The 20,612-nt window shown below is 42.8% G+C and overlaps 1 protein-coding gene across 1 annotated transcript; it reads left to right on the top strand.

Annotated features, from left to right (window-relative positions):
- The first annotated feature begins 5,040 nt into the window (after window positions 1-5,040).
- LOC120023375 (extracellular tyrosine-protein kinase PKDCC-like) lies at window positions 5,041-10,427 on the top strand. Its single transcript, XM_038967379.1, has 7 exons — window positions 5,041-5,268; window positions 5,988-6,104; window positions 7,437-7,708; window positions 8,465-8,544; window positions 8,891-8,998; window positions 9,842-10,018; window positions 10,321-10,427. The coding sequence occupies exons 1-7, from the start codon at window positions 5,041-5,043 to the stop codon at window positions 10,425-10,427; spliced, it is 1,089 nt and encodes a 362-aa protein (XP_038823307.1).
- Window positions 10,428-20,612: the final 10,185 nt, after the last annotated feature.

Genomic DNA, 20,612 nt, shown 5'->3' on the forward strand with positions numbered 1-20,612 from the left:
GTCCTCTTCGTTGCGCGCCAACAGACTGATATTGTACCGGGACTCTTTGTGCAAAAACTCCAAATTCTTGCTAGTTTTTGAAGGACAAAGCCTGAAACAATGAACAAAGACTGTTGACATCGAGTGGAAGCCACAGGAATTGCAATCTGGGAGCTGGAATTACATAGAACCCATAGCTTTCCATTATAATAGCCTGGGAGCTCAAAAAAAAAATCTGGTTGATTGTTCTTTGGATTTATGCCTGCCATATCAATTGTGTTATAGTCTCATACATTATTTTAAAATTTCTACAAACTTCAAAGTGTTTTCTATCCAATGCTACCAATTATATGCATATTCTGGCTTCTGGGCCTGAGTAACAGGCAGTTTACTTTGGGCACATCAGTCAGGCGGAAATTGAGAAAAATAGACCCTATCCTTAAGTAGGCCTAGAGATGTAAAGTACTTAGATTGAGCTTCAATCTTCCCATTGCCGTTGGATTCTCATGTGACAGATATAAAACTGGGTTTATCATCTACATTGTAAGTCAGTGTTGTGTTGTAGCTACATCCAGTCTGTAAATAAGCTGTGAGGTTTGATCATGTCTTGAGGCTAATGCCCCCAGCTCGCTAAAGTCGCTATATCCCCAGTCCACCTATAGCTTTGTCTGCTCCAGATAAGGAGTGGATCTGAACCGACACCCATGGTAATTTCCCATGGCAGATCTCTTCCCAGTGACTTGTGATGTGAGCAATGTTTTAAATGTATTGACAGCTCAGGACTGAGTGGAAAGATTTGCCTAATAGGGGAGAACGATACAAATGTTCTCAAAGGCAAGATGTTGCTTATGACAATAGATAGGAATATAAAGGGGCAAGGAGTACAAAAAGGCATGCTCTCAGAATTATTGTTCCCAAATGACCATCCATATTATATATTTCAGTGAGGAAAGTGTGAACTGTGAACATTTAACAATGAATCATCTAATCTGACCTTCGGTCTAGGATGGAGAGTATTGGTTAATAATTCAGCTATGTTACATGTTTAATGCCATTAAACCTATAGTTAGTGCTTCCAAACAGGACTGCTGGGCTTTCATTTAAGTAGAGCTCCAGTTCATTTCTCCAGCACTGGCAATTGGCTAGCTGTTTTTGCTCTGCCACTGTACCCATCAGAAGATTATGCCATTTTGCTGATGAATACTGTGCGGTGCCAGTCTGATGCCCGTCAAAAAGGCCATCTAAAACAGACACAATTTGAAAAGTGTGCCACTATGGTTATTTCATCCATCTGCATGAATATGTTTACGTTCATTATCTCTCAAATAATTATTAATTATGTTTATTTTATATTAATTAAGATATCGAATTTTACTGTTAGTTTAGATTTGATAATTTTCAAACTGTTCTTTTCAATGTAAAGTCTGTGACACTGGTGTGTGCAAAGGTATCCTCAGACTAAAGTCTCTCATCTATTTTCAGCATTCATTTATTTAATAACATGCTAAGTTAATCCCCTCTGTATAAGATATAGGAAACTGCCAAAATAAGGAAAACTCCAACATAAAGTGTCTTAATAGGGCGTGGTGCCACCACGAGCGGCCAGGACAGCTTTAATGCACCTTGGCATAGTGTCTGGAACACTATTGGAGGGATGCAACATCATTCTTTCACAAGAAATTCCATAATTTGGTGTTTTGTGGGTGGTGGTTGAAACGCTGTCTCTGGCGCCCCTCCAGAATCTCCCAAAGGTGTTCTGGGTTGAGATCTGGTGACTGAGAGACACACACACACCCTTTAAACCCCCTACGCTCCTTTTGAGACCCCTCTTTCAAAGTCACAGAGATCTCTTCTTCTAGTCATGGTAGCCATAATAATGGGCAACTGGGCATTTTTATACATGACCCTCAGCATTAGGCTATGGAATGTTAATTGTTTCATTAACTCAGGAACCACACCTGTGTGGAAGCACTTGCTTTGAATATACTTTATATCCCTCATTTACTCAATTGTTTCCTTTATTTTGGCAGTTACCTGTATATTACTGTTAGACTACTAGTCACCATATTTTGTGTACTGTTCGCCACACCAGCTTTGGGCTTTTGGTGCTTTACTGCCACCTGTTGAACAATGCTTGCATGTGTCTGTATTTATTCAGTTGTGTGTGCGCGCGTGTCAGTCGGTCTGAACATACCTTGCAATGGGGTCTTTGTGTGACAGTATGTGTTTTTATTGACATTGTCAGGGAGCTCCACCAGTGTAGGAGATGCAAGCAGTGTTCAGACTGGCTGTAGTGGCAGTCCCTATGGGTGTGCTGCTGTCAAGAACCATGGCATGGATGTCCACTGGAAAGACACACTCAGAACTTATCGACCGCCTGAGAGGTATGAGAGACTGATGTCAGTCCTGGGCTGCGTTCAGCAGGACACAACGTTGTTGAATGTTCAGATGGAAACGTGGTTCTCAACCTTTTTTGGTTACTGTACCACCAAGTACCCCCTTATGCATTTTACCAGTAGCCTATGGTCTCAAGAGTCTTCTTAAGTACTCAATGGGGATAGGCCAAGCACCCACATGGGTACTACCCCTGGTTGAGAACCACTGATGTAGACCAAACATGCCTCTTTGGCATGTAGAGTAGGAAACATACTATTGCAAGGTGCAAACAGTTTTATTTTTTGCTGTTGATTATTGATGCCCATATCCTGCTAAAAAGCCACTGTGTTCAATGTGTGTATGCATGCGAGCACGCGTGCATGGTCTCACTCTTCTTTTTTTGCCTAGGCACTGGTGTACCACACACACCCGCAGCCCCCGCAAGGTAAAGGGGACCATAGGAAATTAGCTGTAAAACTGCAAAATGTTCTGTCAGCTTCATGGCAAAATGTGTAGAAAAGCAGGAAATTAGCTTTAAAAATGTATAATTCTCTCAACCTCATAGCAAAATGTGCAGAAAAGACAGCCAGGTCACCCATGACACAAGTCAGTATTCGACATCTAGCCATGTCTGAGGACGTCAAGAGACGACGTGGAAACCGGCCACTAGGGGCAATAGTAAGCGCTGTTACCTTCAAGTAGGCTTGCTCCCCCGATTGGTCAGTTTGGCTGCTGGCTAGCGATACGAAGAGTCTTGGTGGTTGCAGACTAATTCCATTTAAGAATGATGGAGGCCACTGTGTTCTTGGGGACCTTCAATGCTGCATAGATGTTTTAATACCCTTCCCCAGATCTGTGCCTTGACACAATCTCACATGGTCTCGGAGATCTACAGACAATTCCTTTGGTTTTTGCTCTGACATGCACTGTAAAGTATGGGACCTTATATAGACAGGTGTGTGCCTTTCCAAATCATGTCCGATCACCTACTCTGCGTCTGACAAAGACACGGCGGTTGGAACCAAAAATCTCTAATTTGGTCTAATTTAATCAGACCAAAGGACAGATTTCCACTGGTCTAATGTCCATTGCTCGTGTTTCTTGGTCCAAGCAAGTCTCTTCTTATTATTGGTGTCCTTTAGTAGTGGATTCTTTGCAGCAATTCTACCATGAAGGCCTGATTCACACAGTCTCCTCTGAACAGTTGATGTTGAGATGTATTACTTGAACTCTGTGAAGTATTTATTTGGGCTGTAATTTCTGAGGCTGGTAACTCTAATGAACTTATCCTCTGCAGCAGAGGTAACTCAGGGTCTTCCTTTCCTGTAGCGGTCCTCATGAGAGCCAGTTTCATAATAGCTCTTGATTGTTTTTGCGACTGCACTTGAAGAAACCTTCAAAGTACTTGAAATGTTCCGAATTGTCTGACTTTCATGTCTTAAAGTAATGATGGACTGTCATGTCTCTTTGCTTATTTGAGCTGTTCTTGCCATAATATGGACTTGATTTTTTACCAAATAGGGCTATCTTCTGAATACCACCCCTACCTTCACAACACAACTGATTGGCTCAAATGCATTAAGAAGGAAAGAAATTCCACAAATGAACTTTTAACAAGGCACACCTGTTAATTGAAATGCATTCCAGGTGACTACCTCATGAAGCTGGTTGAGAGATTGCCAAGAGTGTGCAAAGCTGTCATTAAGACAAAGGGGGGCTACTTTGAAGAGTCTATATACATGATTCCATATGTGTTATTTCATAGTTTTGATGTCTTCACTATTATTCTACAATGTAGAAAATAGTAAAATTAAGAAAAACCCTTTAATGAGTAGGTGTGTCAAAACTTTTGACTGGTACTGTATAAGCTATTTCTGTTTTTTATTTGTAATAAATTTACAAACATTTCTAAAAACGTTTTTTTGCTTTGTCACCATGGGGTATTGTGTGTAGATAGATAGATGAGTGAAAAAAATAATTTCATCCATTTTAGAATAAGGCTGTAATGTAACAAAACGTGGAGAAAGGGAGCGGGTTGGAATACTTTCAGAAAGCACTGTATACCTAAAGGGTCCTATCATTCTAAATCAAGTAGCTAAATTATCCAAGGTATCTTAAAATAATTCCATATGTTCCACATTACTCTGCACCAGCTAAATCAGGGGCAGGATTTTACTTTTAATGGGAGACACGCCTCTGGTGGGCGTGCCACAAGAGGTGAAAACTACGAGCTCAACCTTTCTCTCTTGTCATGACTACAGAAGAGGTCTTCGTCCGATTGAAGTTCAGTGCGTTTTCCTTTGAACCGCGCACGAAATGTCAACGATGGGCAGCTCTCTGTGCGCCGCGGCACTTTTAGCTTTTCTGGTCTTTTCTTTAAGACTTTTTGTGAACAGTTGGCACTTCAGAGTTCATAAAGGAATTTTTACCAATGGAACTATTGAGGATGGTTTTGTTATGGAGCGTAACGGATTAGTTCATGAACTCAACGAAAGACGCAAGGAAATTCTTCCTTTCCTCATCTCTTCTGGGGTAAAGAGGTTATTGGATGAATCGGGACACTTTGGGCAGCACCAATCATTTGAAAGTAACCATGTGGATATTAGTTTGGAGAATGAGAATTACGTTTCCAGTGGATCTATTAGAATGAATAAGGATCATATTGGCTGTGATCAGCTTGTTGATATGAAAGTTGTGGATATCCTTGGCTCGGGCTATACCAAAATAGTCCTTAAAGTTGTGCTATCGGAGGGACAGTCTGTGGCATTGAAAACGGTGTACGATCAAGGAACTGACATGGGGAGATGTCTCGAGGATTTTAAAGACCCCTTGGGCTGTCACGAGCTCGTGTCTTTTAAACTGAAAAAAGAAATCGTTTTATTGCAGAGACTGCAACATCCAAACATCATAAAGGTACGCGAATAAAGTATTATTCATTAAATAAATAATTAGCCGAAGGTAAAAATGTAGAATATAACTTTATTGATCTCCAGGGTGTATAGGCTAATCAAGGTGTCAGAAGCTTACATACATCACAAACACACAATATAAGCGTTACAGACAACATGGCCTACAGTGCTAGAAACCTACAAACGTCAACCACATTGATGCGACTTTGCTGTCTTTTTAAGGAGCTAACTGCTTCCCTGTGCCTATATATGCTCTGCTGCATGTGTAATATTGATGAAAAGCCTCACTGCATCTGTAGGACCTTCTCATGTAATTCAATTAAACCTCTTGAACTGCCCTTGGGTCGCAGTTCTGCATCAGCAGCTGGAGGAGATACAATGTCCCTTTCTGTCTGTTAACCTGGAATAGGTATAACAATCACCAAAGTCTATTTGATCAATCCATTACGGTCAAATTTGCAACTTGAATGTAAACAATCCTAACCTGTTTACAGGCTACCGTGTAACAGTTTAATGAATACCTTTGTGAGCGCACTTGCACCTATTCACTGTAATAGGCCAGAGTAGAACACCACATTTTACTGGTTTGTCCTGAGAACATGTGTTTTGATAATATAATTCCGCGCTCACATACTTTTCTCCCTATGCTTTACTAGTTTACATTCCCGGTGTCAGGTTTACTGTGACACTAATAATGCAGTATAACATATTTCCTTTCTGCAGCTCCGAGGCCACTGCGAGGACAGTGTGGGGGCAGGAGGCATCACAGCCATCCTGGAGCAGGGCTTCCCACTGCAGATGATCCAGCTCCTACAGAGCCCCTGGGAGGAACGATTTCGGGTAAGAAGACCACTAGGCCCTCTGTCTCTCTCTGATCTCTCACTCACACACACACACACACACACTTAATCTCCCTCTCTCTACCACGCCCCTCCTCCTCCACATCCCTGGAGAGAGTGTTAATCAGGAGTGGCCCACCCCCTGGCTCCCTCTGGGGCATACCTGGGGTGGGGATGGGGGGTGGAGAAGGAGCTGCTGTTGGAGGATGACATTCTTAGCCTGGAGTGGATTAACCCAGGCCCCATCTCCATTCCAACTGAGCCTGATCAAATACTCCGAAGGACAGATGTCTGCGTTCAGGCGGATCTCGAATGTCGGTCCCCGCTTCTCGCGCCTTAAGCCCTCTACTATCTTCTAGTGTGCGTAGTGCGTACTGTGTGTGTGACACTGACCGTGTGTGCATGTGTGTGAGGGAGCATGCATGAGTGTGCGTGGGTATATGTCCAGAAGTACATAAGTGTTCCTGTTTCCAAATATGTACGTATCATAACACATGGTGAAGAGTCCTTCAGGCCAAGTAATTTCAACCATCCACGAAAGTGAGAAATGAGTAACAGTGAGCAACAGTAGGGGTGAGGTGTTAAAGGAACACTTCTTTCAACGTGCCTGGTCTCTCGGAGCAAAACGCTTCACTGCAAAACGCATCACTGCTGTAGAGTCATCCAAAAAGGTGTTTGGTTTCATCCACCTCTGTTTTTATAGTGCTGTGGCTGCACTGTGAGACGTTCTACCGACTCGTCGGGTTACCTAATGTCCCAACTATGTTTGCAGCGTGACAAAATCATTTTCTGCCGCGTCAACGCGTAGCAAATGCTACTCGTTTCATTTCTTTGTGGGCTGTCCCGGCATGATGCTTGTTTCACCGCTTTGTTTCATCTTGACAATTCTTCTATGGCTCATGTTATACAGGAATGTGGTAGTAAGCATAGATGTGATGTGAAGCAGCAACTGCAGAAATGTTCCGAAAAAGCAGTGTGATACAAGAAGAGTCTTTGTGCAATATAATCCGTTTTCTTCTTTCCTTTTTAGAGTGGGTAACACTTTACAGGACGTTGCCCATAAACCTGTGTTGTAACCTTTTAATTACACTTGTAACCACAATGTATTAGCAAGTTGTCACACAACACTTTAGTATTTTCTTGCACATGTTTTTTACATACCACAGGACATAGGCGAAAGAGCAGGCAGTCACAAGAATACTATCACGTACGATGCCATTATCCTCATGTCACCAAGTACATATGACATATACTGTACGTGTCAATGGACAACAGAGTAGACAATGGCAACCATAATGTCAACAACATCCAACCTGTACATTTTTTCCCTCAGGTTTGTTTGGGCCTGGTGAGGCTCCTCCACTACCTCTCCCACTCCCCTCTGGGCTCAGTGGCTCTGTTGGACTTCCAGCCCCGTCAGTTTGTCATGGTGTCTGGGGAGCTGAAGCTCACAGACCTGGATGACGCCAGCGTGTCGGAGCCTGCCTGTCAGATGGACCAGGACTGCATCTTACAGTTTCCCCTCCGCAACTTCAGCCTGCCCTGCTCGGCCCAGGGAGTGTGTGAGGGCCTCAACGAGATGAGGAATCTCTACAACGCCTACAGGTAATATAGCTGCACTCCAATTGCTAGGCTAAATCTGGGTAAAAAAAACAGAGCCATTTTCAAGTGTTTTGCCAGGTTGGTGAGATGTCATTGCTGCACTCCTAGGGATAGTTTCCCAGATCCAGATGAAGCCTAAGCTTCTGCTAGACTAAAAAACATGCTTAACGGAGTATCTTCAATAACCAGGTTTCCATCCAACCATTTCATGTCGGGACAATTTTATAAATGCCGACAGACAATTTGTTTGTTCGACATGGTGGGATATTTTTCTACCGGTAAAATGATTTTTGCGAGAAATGGCAGTGCAAATATTGATATAATAACCATCATATCTAGGTAAACTTGGAGTCACGTGATGGAAATCATGTAGTTCATTAGGCTATAGATTAAATAAGGGTGGTGAAAGTGCACTTGATTAGCTTGATGCTTGATGGAATTTAACCGCAAAAGTTATTTTTATGTGCACCATGTCATCACGCACATACTTTTATCCATAATAAGTCCGTTTGATAGAAACACATCTCTAGCTGTGGAAAGTGAAATTTGTCCTGCTTTGGAAAGGTGGAAAGGTGGGTGAGATGTGTTATAGCTCGCTTTGTTCTGTGACGCTGCCATTTTGTAGGCTACGTGGATTCACTCATGATTCTGCCAGGTTTACTGCACGCTTGGTTTAATACTGTGATGAAGAGTCAACATTTCATGAATTATGTGACGGGACTTGTCTAAATGAGAAGTGTTTCTTTTACCCTGCCTCAGGTATTTTTTCACCTATCTGCTGCCTCACCAAGCCCCGCCTGCCCTGAGACATCTGGTGGATCACATCATGAATTCAACGGGTGAGGACTGGAGTAGACTGAACATGACCCGCCATTACTATTAGTAATTTGGAAAGACATAATATGGCCCTTTCATATGTCATGTTAGAGCCTAGAGTTTTTCCCTAACCATGTGCGCCTGACTAGGAAAAACTTTAGGCCCTAGTTGGAGTTGGTCATACTCTTCCATGTGAACAATACCATTTCCCCCACATATGAACATAACTAGAGTCAGGTATTTTGACCGACCACATTGGCCTGACCAGGAAAAACAAATTGTTCACATATGACCAAGCGTGTGACCAATTCCAGTGGTGTTTCCACTCATACCTTTTCTGTGCTGACCTGTTCCGCTGTGTTTCTCCAGGAGAGCTGAAAGGGGATGTGAATGACACGCTGGAAGCCTTTGAAGACATGCTCCATCTGTACAAATCCGGCCTGCACCTGGACAACACGCCTCCGTCAATAATCAGAGGTAAGAAGTGAACCCCTTCTTACCACAGTCTCCTGTTTTCTTTGATTCTTTGGTCTAAATGGCTTATACAGTGCTCCAGACTGGCCCAGATCCTGCAGCTGTATTTTCCATGCTCAAGCTGCTCAATGGTTTATACAGCTACATTATGAATAGTAATCATAGTAAGCCTGGGAAGTGGATTGATTGGACTCAGTCTGGGAATATGAAGGAATGCTTTAGACCAACAGTGTTGTGATGTATTAACACTGTAAGCTGCTAGGTCATGGCAAAGCAGTTTCACAGTTCCTTTTTAGGACTCTAGTTCTCCAGTACGTGTCTTCAGTTACAGGCAAAACTGATTCCTGGGCCTATAGATCTCATGAATGGTCTGCGTATGTTGACTTAGAATTTTCCGAGTATCTGGAACTCCGTAGACAGAGGATATACATGGGAGACTCACTGTCCAAGACTTAAAATTAAACAGATAATCCCAATGTCTTCCCTTTTTCCAGATGATTTTCTTCTACCGAGTGTTCTTATAAAGAACCTTGAAGTGACCCTCTGTTTGCCGCACTAATGCCCCAACTGGAGCGCTTGTTCCCCTATTAATATGCCCCCCCCAACATTTTTAACCCCGGCCTTGTAGGTTTAGGTGAAGGAGTACCAATGGAGTAACATGACACCCCTGCCATCTTCCCCTCACTGTGAATGAGTTGACTTCTGTTCTGATGTTGGGTCGGAGGGGGTCAGGCGCTCCTAATTTGCGGCCCATGAAAATGTTTAGCAGATGAGTAAGGCCCAGGCCCCACAGCGCCTCTGAAAGACTCTGGTGTTTCTTCTCCCCCCCCCCCCCCCCCCCATTAGATTATACAGTCATGAAAGGCATGAGCACCTCTGGAAATATGGAATACAGATGCTGGCCCTCGTACAACCACCAAGGCTGCATGCTGTCGGTGCACAGCAACAAGGAGGCGGCCTTCATCTGTAACTCCCTTCCTCAGTGCACTAGCTTCAGCCTGAGCAACCAGAGGACTTGGACAGGTTAGTGTCACTGACCGTCAGCCTTGAGGCATTGACCGAATTGTGGTTGTCATCTTGAGTGGAATTGGACAATTATTTATCTTTGAGAACTCCTAGTTCTCATTAGGAAGCATGCCTAAAGCATTCACATTTAAACCCCGTAATACTTAAGTGCTAGGTGACCTTTTCTGGGTGCTCTCTTTATTGAACATTTGGCCTTTAAACCTGATTTCAAGCTCCAAGTGTGATGTACTGTAATTCTGAGTCACTGAAGAACTTTACTTTGGCATTTTTGTTATTTCTCTGCCTTTGCTTGTCTGCAGGACGGCTCCTCGCCTCGTTCCAAAGTGGTTTCAGCCATTTGGTTACAGATGGGAACTCGGAGGTGTATTTGAAAAAGACCAAAGCATCACCAGGAACTACAGTGTAAGGAGTGGGACAACGGGAGTTGGGGAATGCAGGGAGTGTGTTTTTGAAGCGAATGAAGGAATGTGATATATTTATAGGGCTTTTGCTCAGTGGCTTGTTTGATCTGGCTGCCAATCCTGCATGCTGCCAATAATTATTTAAAGGGATTTCCCATCAGATATAATTATGAAAAAAATAGTGCCCTCACTGTTCAGTCTCAACCCCCCTCCCCCCCGCTTCTCTTTATTTGCATTGTGTGTTGTGTTTGCGAGGCTACATTGGTCCAGTGGTAGGACTCGAAGCTCCACACTAACTGTTTGATGCCTGGATGAGAAAAAAAAAGAAAAACAAGCTCTTAAACAACTACACTTTGATGTTAATGCGCCATGAAACTTTGTGGCTTGGCGTAGGGATACGGGTTTGTGCATCGAGGGCTGCACATGGTAACAAGCATATAAGTGCTTACATCACAGCAGTCGGCCTAGATGATTACAACCATTCCAGTCCCCAGTAGTTGTCTTTGATTTTAATGGCAAATTAAGTTAATGCCATATGTGATGTTAAAATGTAATTATCATTACATTGTTTGTGTATAATATGTACACCTTGTGGGTGTGAACCTGTTTAACTTTTTCAATGAAAGGGATTCTGTTCAATGACAATTCATTCTGTACTTGACATTCTGTACTTTTATTATGGCTGTTTTATATTATAAATACTTTAATATATTTTGATGTTTCGGGGTCTGCCTTTGTGAAACAGTATGCAATTCAAATGCTAGGATTCATTTGAACTAATAGCATATTCTATTCTTGTTAGTGTCACTATAGGAATTGATCTGCTCTAAACCCTACTCCAACCAACCAATCACACAATGTGTGGGCATGTGTATGCACTCCTTTCAGCCCTCTCTTCCCACAATCTGTTACCCATTTCAAAGGGGGGAGATCCCAAGCCATACTGTGCTCTGCAAAGTTTACAAAAGCCCAGGGAATGCATGCCAATAATCACTTGCCGGGTCATTATGGGGCTTAATTAATACATGTAAATGTTCCTTGTTTTCAAGCTCTTTCTCATGGAACAGGCCCATAATACAAAGGAGCACTAAGGACAATTCAAAGTAAATCTCCTTTTAGCACACGAATGGGACCAACCATCTGCCCTGTTTCGGGGAGTTCCATTGAGGTGTGTAAGGTATTGATGATATGCAGAGCCAGAGATAAGCTAAAATAGCTACAGCCTGGGGTTGGCCTGGTAGCTCAGGTTCTGGAGGGCTAAGGTGGGGGACGGGAGTGTCTCATTATACCCAACTCTGGCCCCCTGCTGTCTAGGTCAGAGGTGGTTGAGTTGATAAGGCCTTGGGGAGATAAGCCTAATTGAATGACTGACTGGGCCACTGCTCTCTGGACTGACCTGAATGTAAAGTAGTACTGAATATACTATAGTGCTTGGCTGCGTTCAGCAAGGCACAACATTGTTGAAGTGAGGTCTCAAACTCCCGGAGGAGATGGCTGCCATTTTACAGTGTCCTAACCAATTCAAATGTTATTGGTCACATACACATGGTTAGCAGATGTTAATGCGAGTGTAGCGAAATGCTTGTGTTTCTAGTTCCGACAGTGCAGTAATATCTAACAAGAAATCTAACAAAAATCACAACAACTACCTTATACACACAAATGTAAAGGGATGAATAAGAATATTTACATATAAATATATGGATGAGTGATGGCCGTGCGGCATAGGCAAGATGCAGTAGATGGTATGGAATACAGTATATACATATGCGATTTGTAATGTAGCATATGTAGACATTATTAAAGTGACTAGTGATACCTTTATTAAATCCATTTATTAAATGTATTAAAGTGGCCAGAGATTTGAGTCTGTATGTTGGCAGTAGCCAATCTATGTTAGTGATGGCTGTTTAACAGTCTGATGGCCTTGAGATAGAAGCTGTCTTTCGGTCCCAGCTTTGATGCACCTGTACTGACCTCGCCTTCTGGATGATAGCAGGCAGGGGCTCCCTCTGCTTTTTCCTGAAGTCCACGATCATCTCCTTTGTTTTGTTGACGTTGAGTGAGGTTATTTTCCTGACACCACACTCCGAGGGCCCTCACCTCTCTGTAGGACGTCTCGTCGTTGTTGGTAATCAAGCCTCCCACTGTAGTGTCGTCAGCAAACTTGATGATTGAGTTGGAGGCGTGCATGGCCACGCAGTCATGGGTGAACAGGGACTACAGGAGAGGGCTGAGAACGCATCCTTGCAAATAAATTCATAAAAAATCCTACAATGTGATTTTCTGGATTTTTTTTTTCTCATTTTGTCTGTCATTGTTGAAGTGTACCTATGATGAAAATTACAGGCCTCTCTCATCTTTTTAAGTGGGAGAACTTGCACAATTAGTGGCTGACTAAATACTTTTTTGCCCCACTGTATGTCTTGTGTTTGAGCCATTGAATTAAGGCTCTACTTTGTCTCTATACTGACACTGCTTATTTGATTGCCTTGCGGAGGGAATAGCTACACTGTTTGTATTCGGTCATGTTCCCAGTCGCCTTGCCATGATTTAAAAGTGGTGTTTCGCAGTTTCAGTTTTGCGCGAATGCCAGACCACATCACCCATGCACTTGCTAATAAACTCGCTCACCGAGTCAGCGTATACATCAATGTTGTTGTCTGAGGCTACCTGGAACATATCCCAGTCCACATGATCGAAGCAATCTTGAAGCGTGGAATCTGATTGGTCAGACCAGCATTGGATAGACCTAAGCATGGGCGTTTCCTGTTTTAGTTTCTGTCTATAGGCAGGGAGCGACAAAATGGAGTCATGGTCAGATTTGCCACAGGGAGGGCAGGGGAGGTCTTTGTATGCATCGCGGAAGTTAGAGTAGCAATGGTGCAGAATGCTGATAGAATTTAGGAAGCCTTGTCCTCAGATTAGCTTTGTTAAAATCCCCAGCTACAATAAATGCAACCTCAGGATATATGATTTCCAGTTTACATAGAGTCCAGTGAAGTTCTTTCAGGGCCGCCGAGGTACCTGCTTGGGGGGGGGGGGATATACACGGCATTGACTATAATCGAAGAGAATTCTCTTGGTAGATAATGCAGTCGGCATTTGATTGTGAGGAATTGTAGGTCAGGTGAACAAAAGGACTTAAGTTCCTGTATGTTGTTTTGATTATACCATTAGTCGTTAATCATAAGGCATACACCCCCGCCCTTCTTCTTTCCGGAGAGATGTTTACTTCTGTCGGCGCGACGCACAAAGAATCCAGGTGGCTGTGCCGACTCCAACAGCATATCCTGAGTGAGCCATGTTTCCGTGAAAAAGAGAATGTTACAATCTCTGATGTCTCTCTGGAAGGCAACTCGTGCCCTAATTTCATCCACCTTGTTGTCTAGAGATTGGACATTGGCGAATAATATGCGGTGGATGATGTGCTCGCCTTCTGAGTCTGACCAGTAGGCCACTCCGTCTGCCTCTCCTGCGGCGACCGCGTAGTTTTGGGTCGGCCTCTGGGATAAGATCCCATGTCCAGGGAGGAGGTCCGAACGAAGGATCCGCTTCGGGAAAGTCGTATTCCTGGTCGTACTGTTGGTAAGTTGACGTCGCTTTTTCATCCAGTAGTTGTTCCCGGCTGTATGTAATAACACTTGAGATTTTCTGGGCTAACAATGTAAGAAATAATACATAAAAAACAAATTACTGCATAGTTTCCTAAGGACCTAAAGCGAGGCGACCATCTCTGTGCTATTGTGTGTGTTTTTCCGCGTTATTTGTAACTTATTTTGTACATAATGTTTCTGCCACTGTCTCTTATGAGTGAAAAGAGCTTCTAGATATCAGGACAGTGATTACCCACCTCGTATTGGACGAAGATTCGTCTTTAACGAGTCGGACGCGAATGATTTACTAAAGACACCCAACGAGGCCCAAATCCCTGTGATTTATATGAGAAAGAGACGTACAGTGGGGAGAACAAGTATTTGATACACTGCCGATTTTGCAGGTTTTCCTACTTACAAAGCATGTAGAGGTCTGTAATTTTTATCATAGGTGCACTTGAGGGTCAACATTCACATGGTCAACATTCACAAGGCCGCAGGGCCAGTCGAATTACCAGGATGTGTACTCCAAGTGTCTTCACTGACATTTTCAACCTGTCCCTGACTGAGTCTGTAATACTAACATGTTTCAAGCAGACCACAATAGTCCCTGTGCCCAAGAACACTAAGTGACTACCTGCCTAAATGACTACCGATCCATAGCACTTACGTCTGTAGCCATGAAGTGCGTTGAAAAGCTGGTCATGGCTCACATCAACACCATTATCCCAGAAACCCTAGACCCTCTCTAATTTGCGTACCGCCCCAACAGATCCACAGATGATGTAATCTCTATTGCACTCCACACTGCCCTTTCCCACCTGGACAAAAGGAGCACCTATGTGAGAATGCTATTCATTGACTACAGCTCATCGTTCAACACCATAGTGCCCTCAAAGCTCATCACTAAGCTAAGACCATGGGACTAAACACCTCCATCTGCAACTGGATCCAGGACTTCCTGATGTGCCGCCCCCAGGTGGTAAAGTTAGGTAACAACACATCTGCCACACTGATCCTCAACACGGGGGTCCCTCAGGGGTGCGTGCTCAGTCCCCTCCTGTACTCCCTGTTCACTCATGACTGCATGGCCAGGCACGACTCCAACACCATCATTACGTTTGCAGACGACACAACAGTGGTAGGCCTGATCACCGACAACGATGAGACAGCCTATAGGGAGGAGGTCAGAGACCTGGCCATGTGGTGACAGGACAACAACCACTCCCTCAATGTGATCAAGACAAAGGAGATGATTGTGGACTACAAGAAAAAGTGGACTGAGCACGCCCCCATTCTCATCGATGGGGCTGTAGTGGAGCAGGTTGAGAGCTTCAAGTTCCTTGGTGTCCACATCACCAACAAACGATCATGGTCCAAACACACCAAGACAGTTGTAAAGAAGGCACGACAAAGCCTATTCCTCCTCAGGAGACTGAAAAGATTTGGCATGGTTTTTCAGATCCTCAAAAAGTTCTAGAGCTGCACCATCGAGAGCATCCTGACTGGTTGCATCAATGTCTTGTATGGCAACTGCTCAGCATCCGACCGCAAGGCACTACAGAGGGAAGTGCGTACGGCTCAGTACATCACTGGGGCCAAGCTTCCTGCCATCCAGGACCTCTATACCAAGCGGTGTCAGAGGAAGGCCCTAAAGATTATCAAGGACTCCAGCCACCCTAGTCATTGACTGTTCTCTCTGCTACCGCACGCCAAGAGCTACCGGAGCGCCAAGTCTAGGTCCAAAAGGCTTCGATACACCTCTCTGGGATATGTGGGACGGTAGCGTCCCACCTGGCCAACATCCAGTGAAAATGTAGAGCGCCAAATTCAAATAAATTACTATAAAAATTTAACTTTCATGAAATCACACATTCAATATACCAAATTAAAGCTACACTTGTTGTGAATCCAGCCAACGTGTCAGATTTCAAAAATGCTTTACGGTGAAAGCAAACAATGCTATTATCTGAGGATAGCACCCCAGCTAACAATCACAGACCATCATATTTCAACCCTCCCGGCGCGACACAAAACGCAGAAATAAAGATATAATTCATGCCTTACCTTTGACGAGCTTCTTCTGTTGGCACTCCAATATGTCCCATAAACATCACAAATGGTCCTTTTGTTCAATTAATTCCGTCGATATATATCAAAAATGTCCATTTATTTGGTGCGTTTGATCCAGAAAAACACCGGTTCCAACTTGCACAACGTAACTACAAAATATCTCAAAAGTTACCTGTAAGCTTTGTCCAAACATTTCAAACTACTTTTGTAATACAACTTTAGGTATTTTTTAACGTAAATAATCAATAAAATTGAAGATGGGATGATCTGTGTTCAATACAGCATGCTTTCTGGTCACGCGCCTCTAACAAACAGCACACTTCACTGGAGCCTCATTCTGAACATGGCTACTTCTTAATTTCTCAAAGGAAAAACCTCAACCAATTTCTAAAGACTGACAACCAGTGGAAGCGATAGGAACTGCAGGAAGGTCCCTTAGTTTTCATTGGGAATCCAGATTTCTAATTGAAAAGAGAGTGACCTCAAAGAGTGACCTTATTTGTCTGCCAAATAAGTTATGTTATAGTCACAGACATGATTCAAACAGTTTTAGAAACTTCAGAGTGTTTTCTATCCAATACTAATAATAATATGCATATATTAGCATCAGGACTCAGTAGGAGGCAGTTTACTCTGGGCACGCTTTTCATCCAAACGTGAAAATGGTGCCCCCTATCCTAGAGAAGTTAACAGCTTCTACCCCCAACCCATAAGACTCCTAATAAAACAGCTAATAAAATGGATACCCAGACTTTTTGCATTGTCCCCCCCAGGTCTACACCTGTTGTATTCGGCACATGTGACGAATAGAATTTGATTTGATTTAAGCCACATCAGGCCCACAAACGTTCTATTTGTGGTCTGCTGGTTTGAGACCACTGATGTCTGTGTTAACAAACCTCCAAACAAGCTTCAATGCCATACAACACTCCTTCCGTGGCCTCCAACTGCTCTTAAACGCTAATTAAACTAAGTGCATACTTTTCAACCGATCGCTGCCCGCACCCACCTGCCCGACTAGCATCACTACTCTGGACGGTTCTAACTTAGAATATGTGGACAACTACAAATACCTAGGTGTCTGGTTAGACTGTAAACACTCCTTCCACACTCACATTAAGCATCTCCAATCAAAAATGAAATCTAGAATCGGCTTCCTATTTCGCAACAAAGCCTCCTTCACTCACGCTGCCAAACATACCCTCGTAAAACTGACTATCCTACCGATCCTCGACTTTGGCGATGTCATTTACAAAATAGCCTCCAACACTCTACTCAGCAAACTGGATGCAGTCTATCACAGTGCCATCCGTTTCGTCACCAAAGCCACATATACTACCCACCAATGCGACCTGTATGCTCTCGTTGGCTGGCCCTCGCTACATATTCGTCGCTAGACCCACTGGCTCCAGGTCATCTATAAGTCTTTGCTAGCTAAAGCTCCGCCTAATCTCAGCTCACTGGTCACCATAACAACACCCACCTGTAGCACACTCTCCAGCAGGTATATCTCACTGGTCATCTCCAAAGCCAACACCTCCTTTGGCCGCCTTTTCTTCCAGTTCTCTGCTGGAGAGAACTGGCATCAGCTGTCAGAGCAGCTTAGCAGCTTAAGCATCAGCTGTCAGAGCAGCTTACCGATTGCTGCAGCTGTACACAGCCCATCTGTAAATAGCCCATCCAACTACCGACCTCATCCCCATGTTGTTTTTTTACTTTTTTCTGCTCTTTTGCACACCAGTATCTGTTTACACATCATCATCTGCACATCTATCACTCCAGTGTTAATTTGCTAAATTGTAATTACTTCGCTACTCTGGCCTATTTACTGCCTTACGCCATTTGCACACACTGTATATAGATTTTTCTATTGTGTTTTTGACTGTACTTTTGTTTTTTGTCGCACTGCTTTGCTTTATCATCTTGGCCAGGTCGCAGTTGTAAATGAGAACTTGTTCTCAACTAGCCTACCTGGTTAAATAAAGTGAAATAAAAAAAATACAAAAATACAAATTGTAAATAAGAATTTGTTCTTTACTGACTTGCCTAGTTAAATAAATGTTAAATAAAAAAATAAAAAATGTAGAACGAATATGCCTCTGACATACATAATTATGTAAGCTCTATTCATGACTTATCAATCAGCAACGTTCCACAACGTTTGCCTATTTTTATTTAACCTTTATTTGACAAGGCAAGTCAGTTAAGAACAAATCTTTTTTTACAATTGTGGCCTACCCCGGCCAAACCCTAACAACGCTGAGCCAATTGTGTGCCGTGACAACAGTACATGGGCCTGGTCTTTTGGAAGGACAGTCCTGAATCTGATATAGTCAGGTGTTGTTCGTTGTTGGGCAGATGATCATGCCTCAATGTCTTCACTTTCACCAAATGACAAGAAAAAGGCATTTTAAACTCAAGCTGTAAACCATTATATTTTAGGACCCCTTTAAAAATACAGTGCATTTGGAAAATATTCAGACCCCTAAAATATACAGTGGGGAGAACAAGTATTTGATACACTGCTGATTTTGCAGGTTTTCCTACTTACAAAGCATGTAGAGGTCTGCAATTTTTTTATCACTTCAACTGTGAGAGACGGAATCTAAAGCAAAAATCATGAAAATCACATTGTATGATTTTTAAGTAATTAATTTGCATTTTATTGCATGACATAAGTATTTGATACATCAGAAAAGCAGAACTTAATATTTGGTACAGAAACCTTTGTTTGCAATTACAGAGATCATACATTTCCTGTAGTTCTTGACCAGGTTTGCACACACTGCAGCAGGGATTTTGGCCCACTCCTCCATACAGACCTTCTCCAGATCCTTCAGGTTTCGGGGCTGTCGCTGGGCAATACGAACTTTCAGCTCCCTCCAAAGATTTTCTATTGGGTTCAGGTCTGGAGACTGGCTAGGCCACTCCAGGACCTTGAGATGCTTCTTACAGAGCCACTCCTTACCCCATATAAACGTTTTTAGAAATGTTTGCAAATGTATTACAAATAAAAAACAGAAATACCTTATTTACATACAGTACCAGTCAAAAGTTGACACACTTACTCATTCAAGGGTTTGTCTTTATTTTTACTATTTTCTACATTGTAGAATAATTCATCAAAACTATGAAATAACACATATGGGATCATGTAGAAACCAAAAAGTGTGAGATTCTATAAAGTAGCCACCCTTTGGCTTGATGACAGCTTTGCACACTCTTGGCATTCTCTCGACCAGCTTCATGAGGTAGTCACCTGGAATGCCTGGACTCCGGGATGCTGGCCTTCTAGGCAGAGTTCCTCTGTCCAGTGTCTGTGTTCTTTTGCCGATCTTAATCTTTTATTTTTATTGACCAGTCTGAGATATGGCTTTTTATTTGCAACTCTGCCTAGAAGGTCAGCATCCCGGAGTTGCCTCTTCACTGTTAACGTTGAGACTGGTGTTTTGCGGGTACTATTTAATGAAGCTGCCAGTTGAGGACCTGTGAGGCATCTGTTTCTCAATCTAGACACTCTAATGTACTTGTCCTCTTGCCCAGTTGTGCACCGGGGCCTCCCACTCCTTTTTCTATTCTGGTTAGAGCCAGTTTGCGCTGTTCTGTGAAGGGGGTAGTACACAGCGTTGTATGAGATCTTCAGTTTCTTGGCAATTTCTCACATGGAATAACCTTCATTTCTCAGAACAAGAATAGACTGACGAGTTTCAGAAGAAAGGTCTTTGTTTCTGGCCATTTTGAGCCTGTAATCGAACCCACAAATGCTGATGCTCCAGAGACTCAACTAGTCTAAAGAAGGCCAGTTGTAATGCTTCTTTAATCAGACAACAGTTTTCAGATGTGCTAACACAATTTCAAAAGGGTTTTCTAATGATCAATTAGCCTTTTAAAATGATAAACTTGGATTAGCTAACACAATGTGCCATTGGAACACAGGAGTGATGGTTGCTGATAATGGGCCTCTGTAGATATTACATAAAAAAATCTGCCGTTTTCAGCTACATCACTTATTTACAACATTAACAATGTCTACACTGTATTTCTGATCAATTTGTTATTTTAATGGACCAAAAAAATTGCTTTCTTTCAGAAACAATGACATTTCTAAGTGACCCCAAACTTTTGAACGGTAGTGTGTGTGTGTGTGTGTGTGTGTGTGTGTATTTAATTATTAATATTTATTTTTTACATGAACCGCCCCAGGTGAAGGCTGCATTTTTTGTATTCTCCCTAGGGATTGTCTGTTTCCTCCCTTTTTCTGCTTGTTGTTTGTTTAGCTTGAATTATACATGGTTTCAAGGTCAAGCTCTGCTCTTTTGGTGTGGAGCTTGAAAAGTGACTTTTCATTTTAGGAGTTTTTTTGGCTGGATCATGTCCACCAAAAAAACTAAGATAATGATTTATTTAAACCCCTGTCACATAACATGCAGAACGGCTCTGTTCCTATGTTCGAAACGGACAAATTTGTATTTTTCAGGGAGATTGCTTACTTTCCTCCATTGCTGCTGCTTCAATTTCCAG

This window comes from Salvelinus namaycush, chromosome 28 (assembly GCF_016432855.1).
Source record: "Salvelinus namaycush isolate Seneca chromosome 28, SaNama_1.0, whole genome shotgun sequence".
Lineage (NCBI taxonomy): Eukaryota > Metazoa > Chordata > Actinopteri > Salmoniformes > Salmonidae > Salvelinus > Salvelinus namaycush.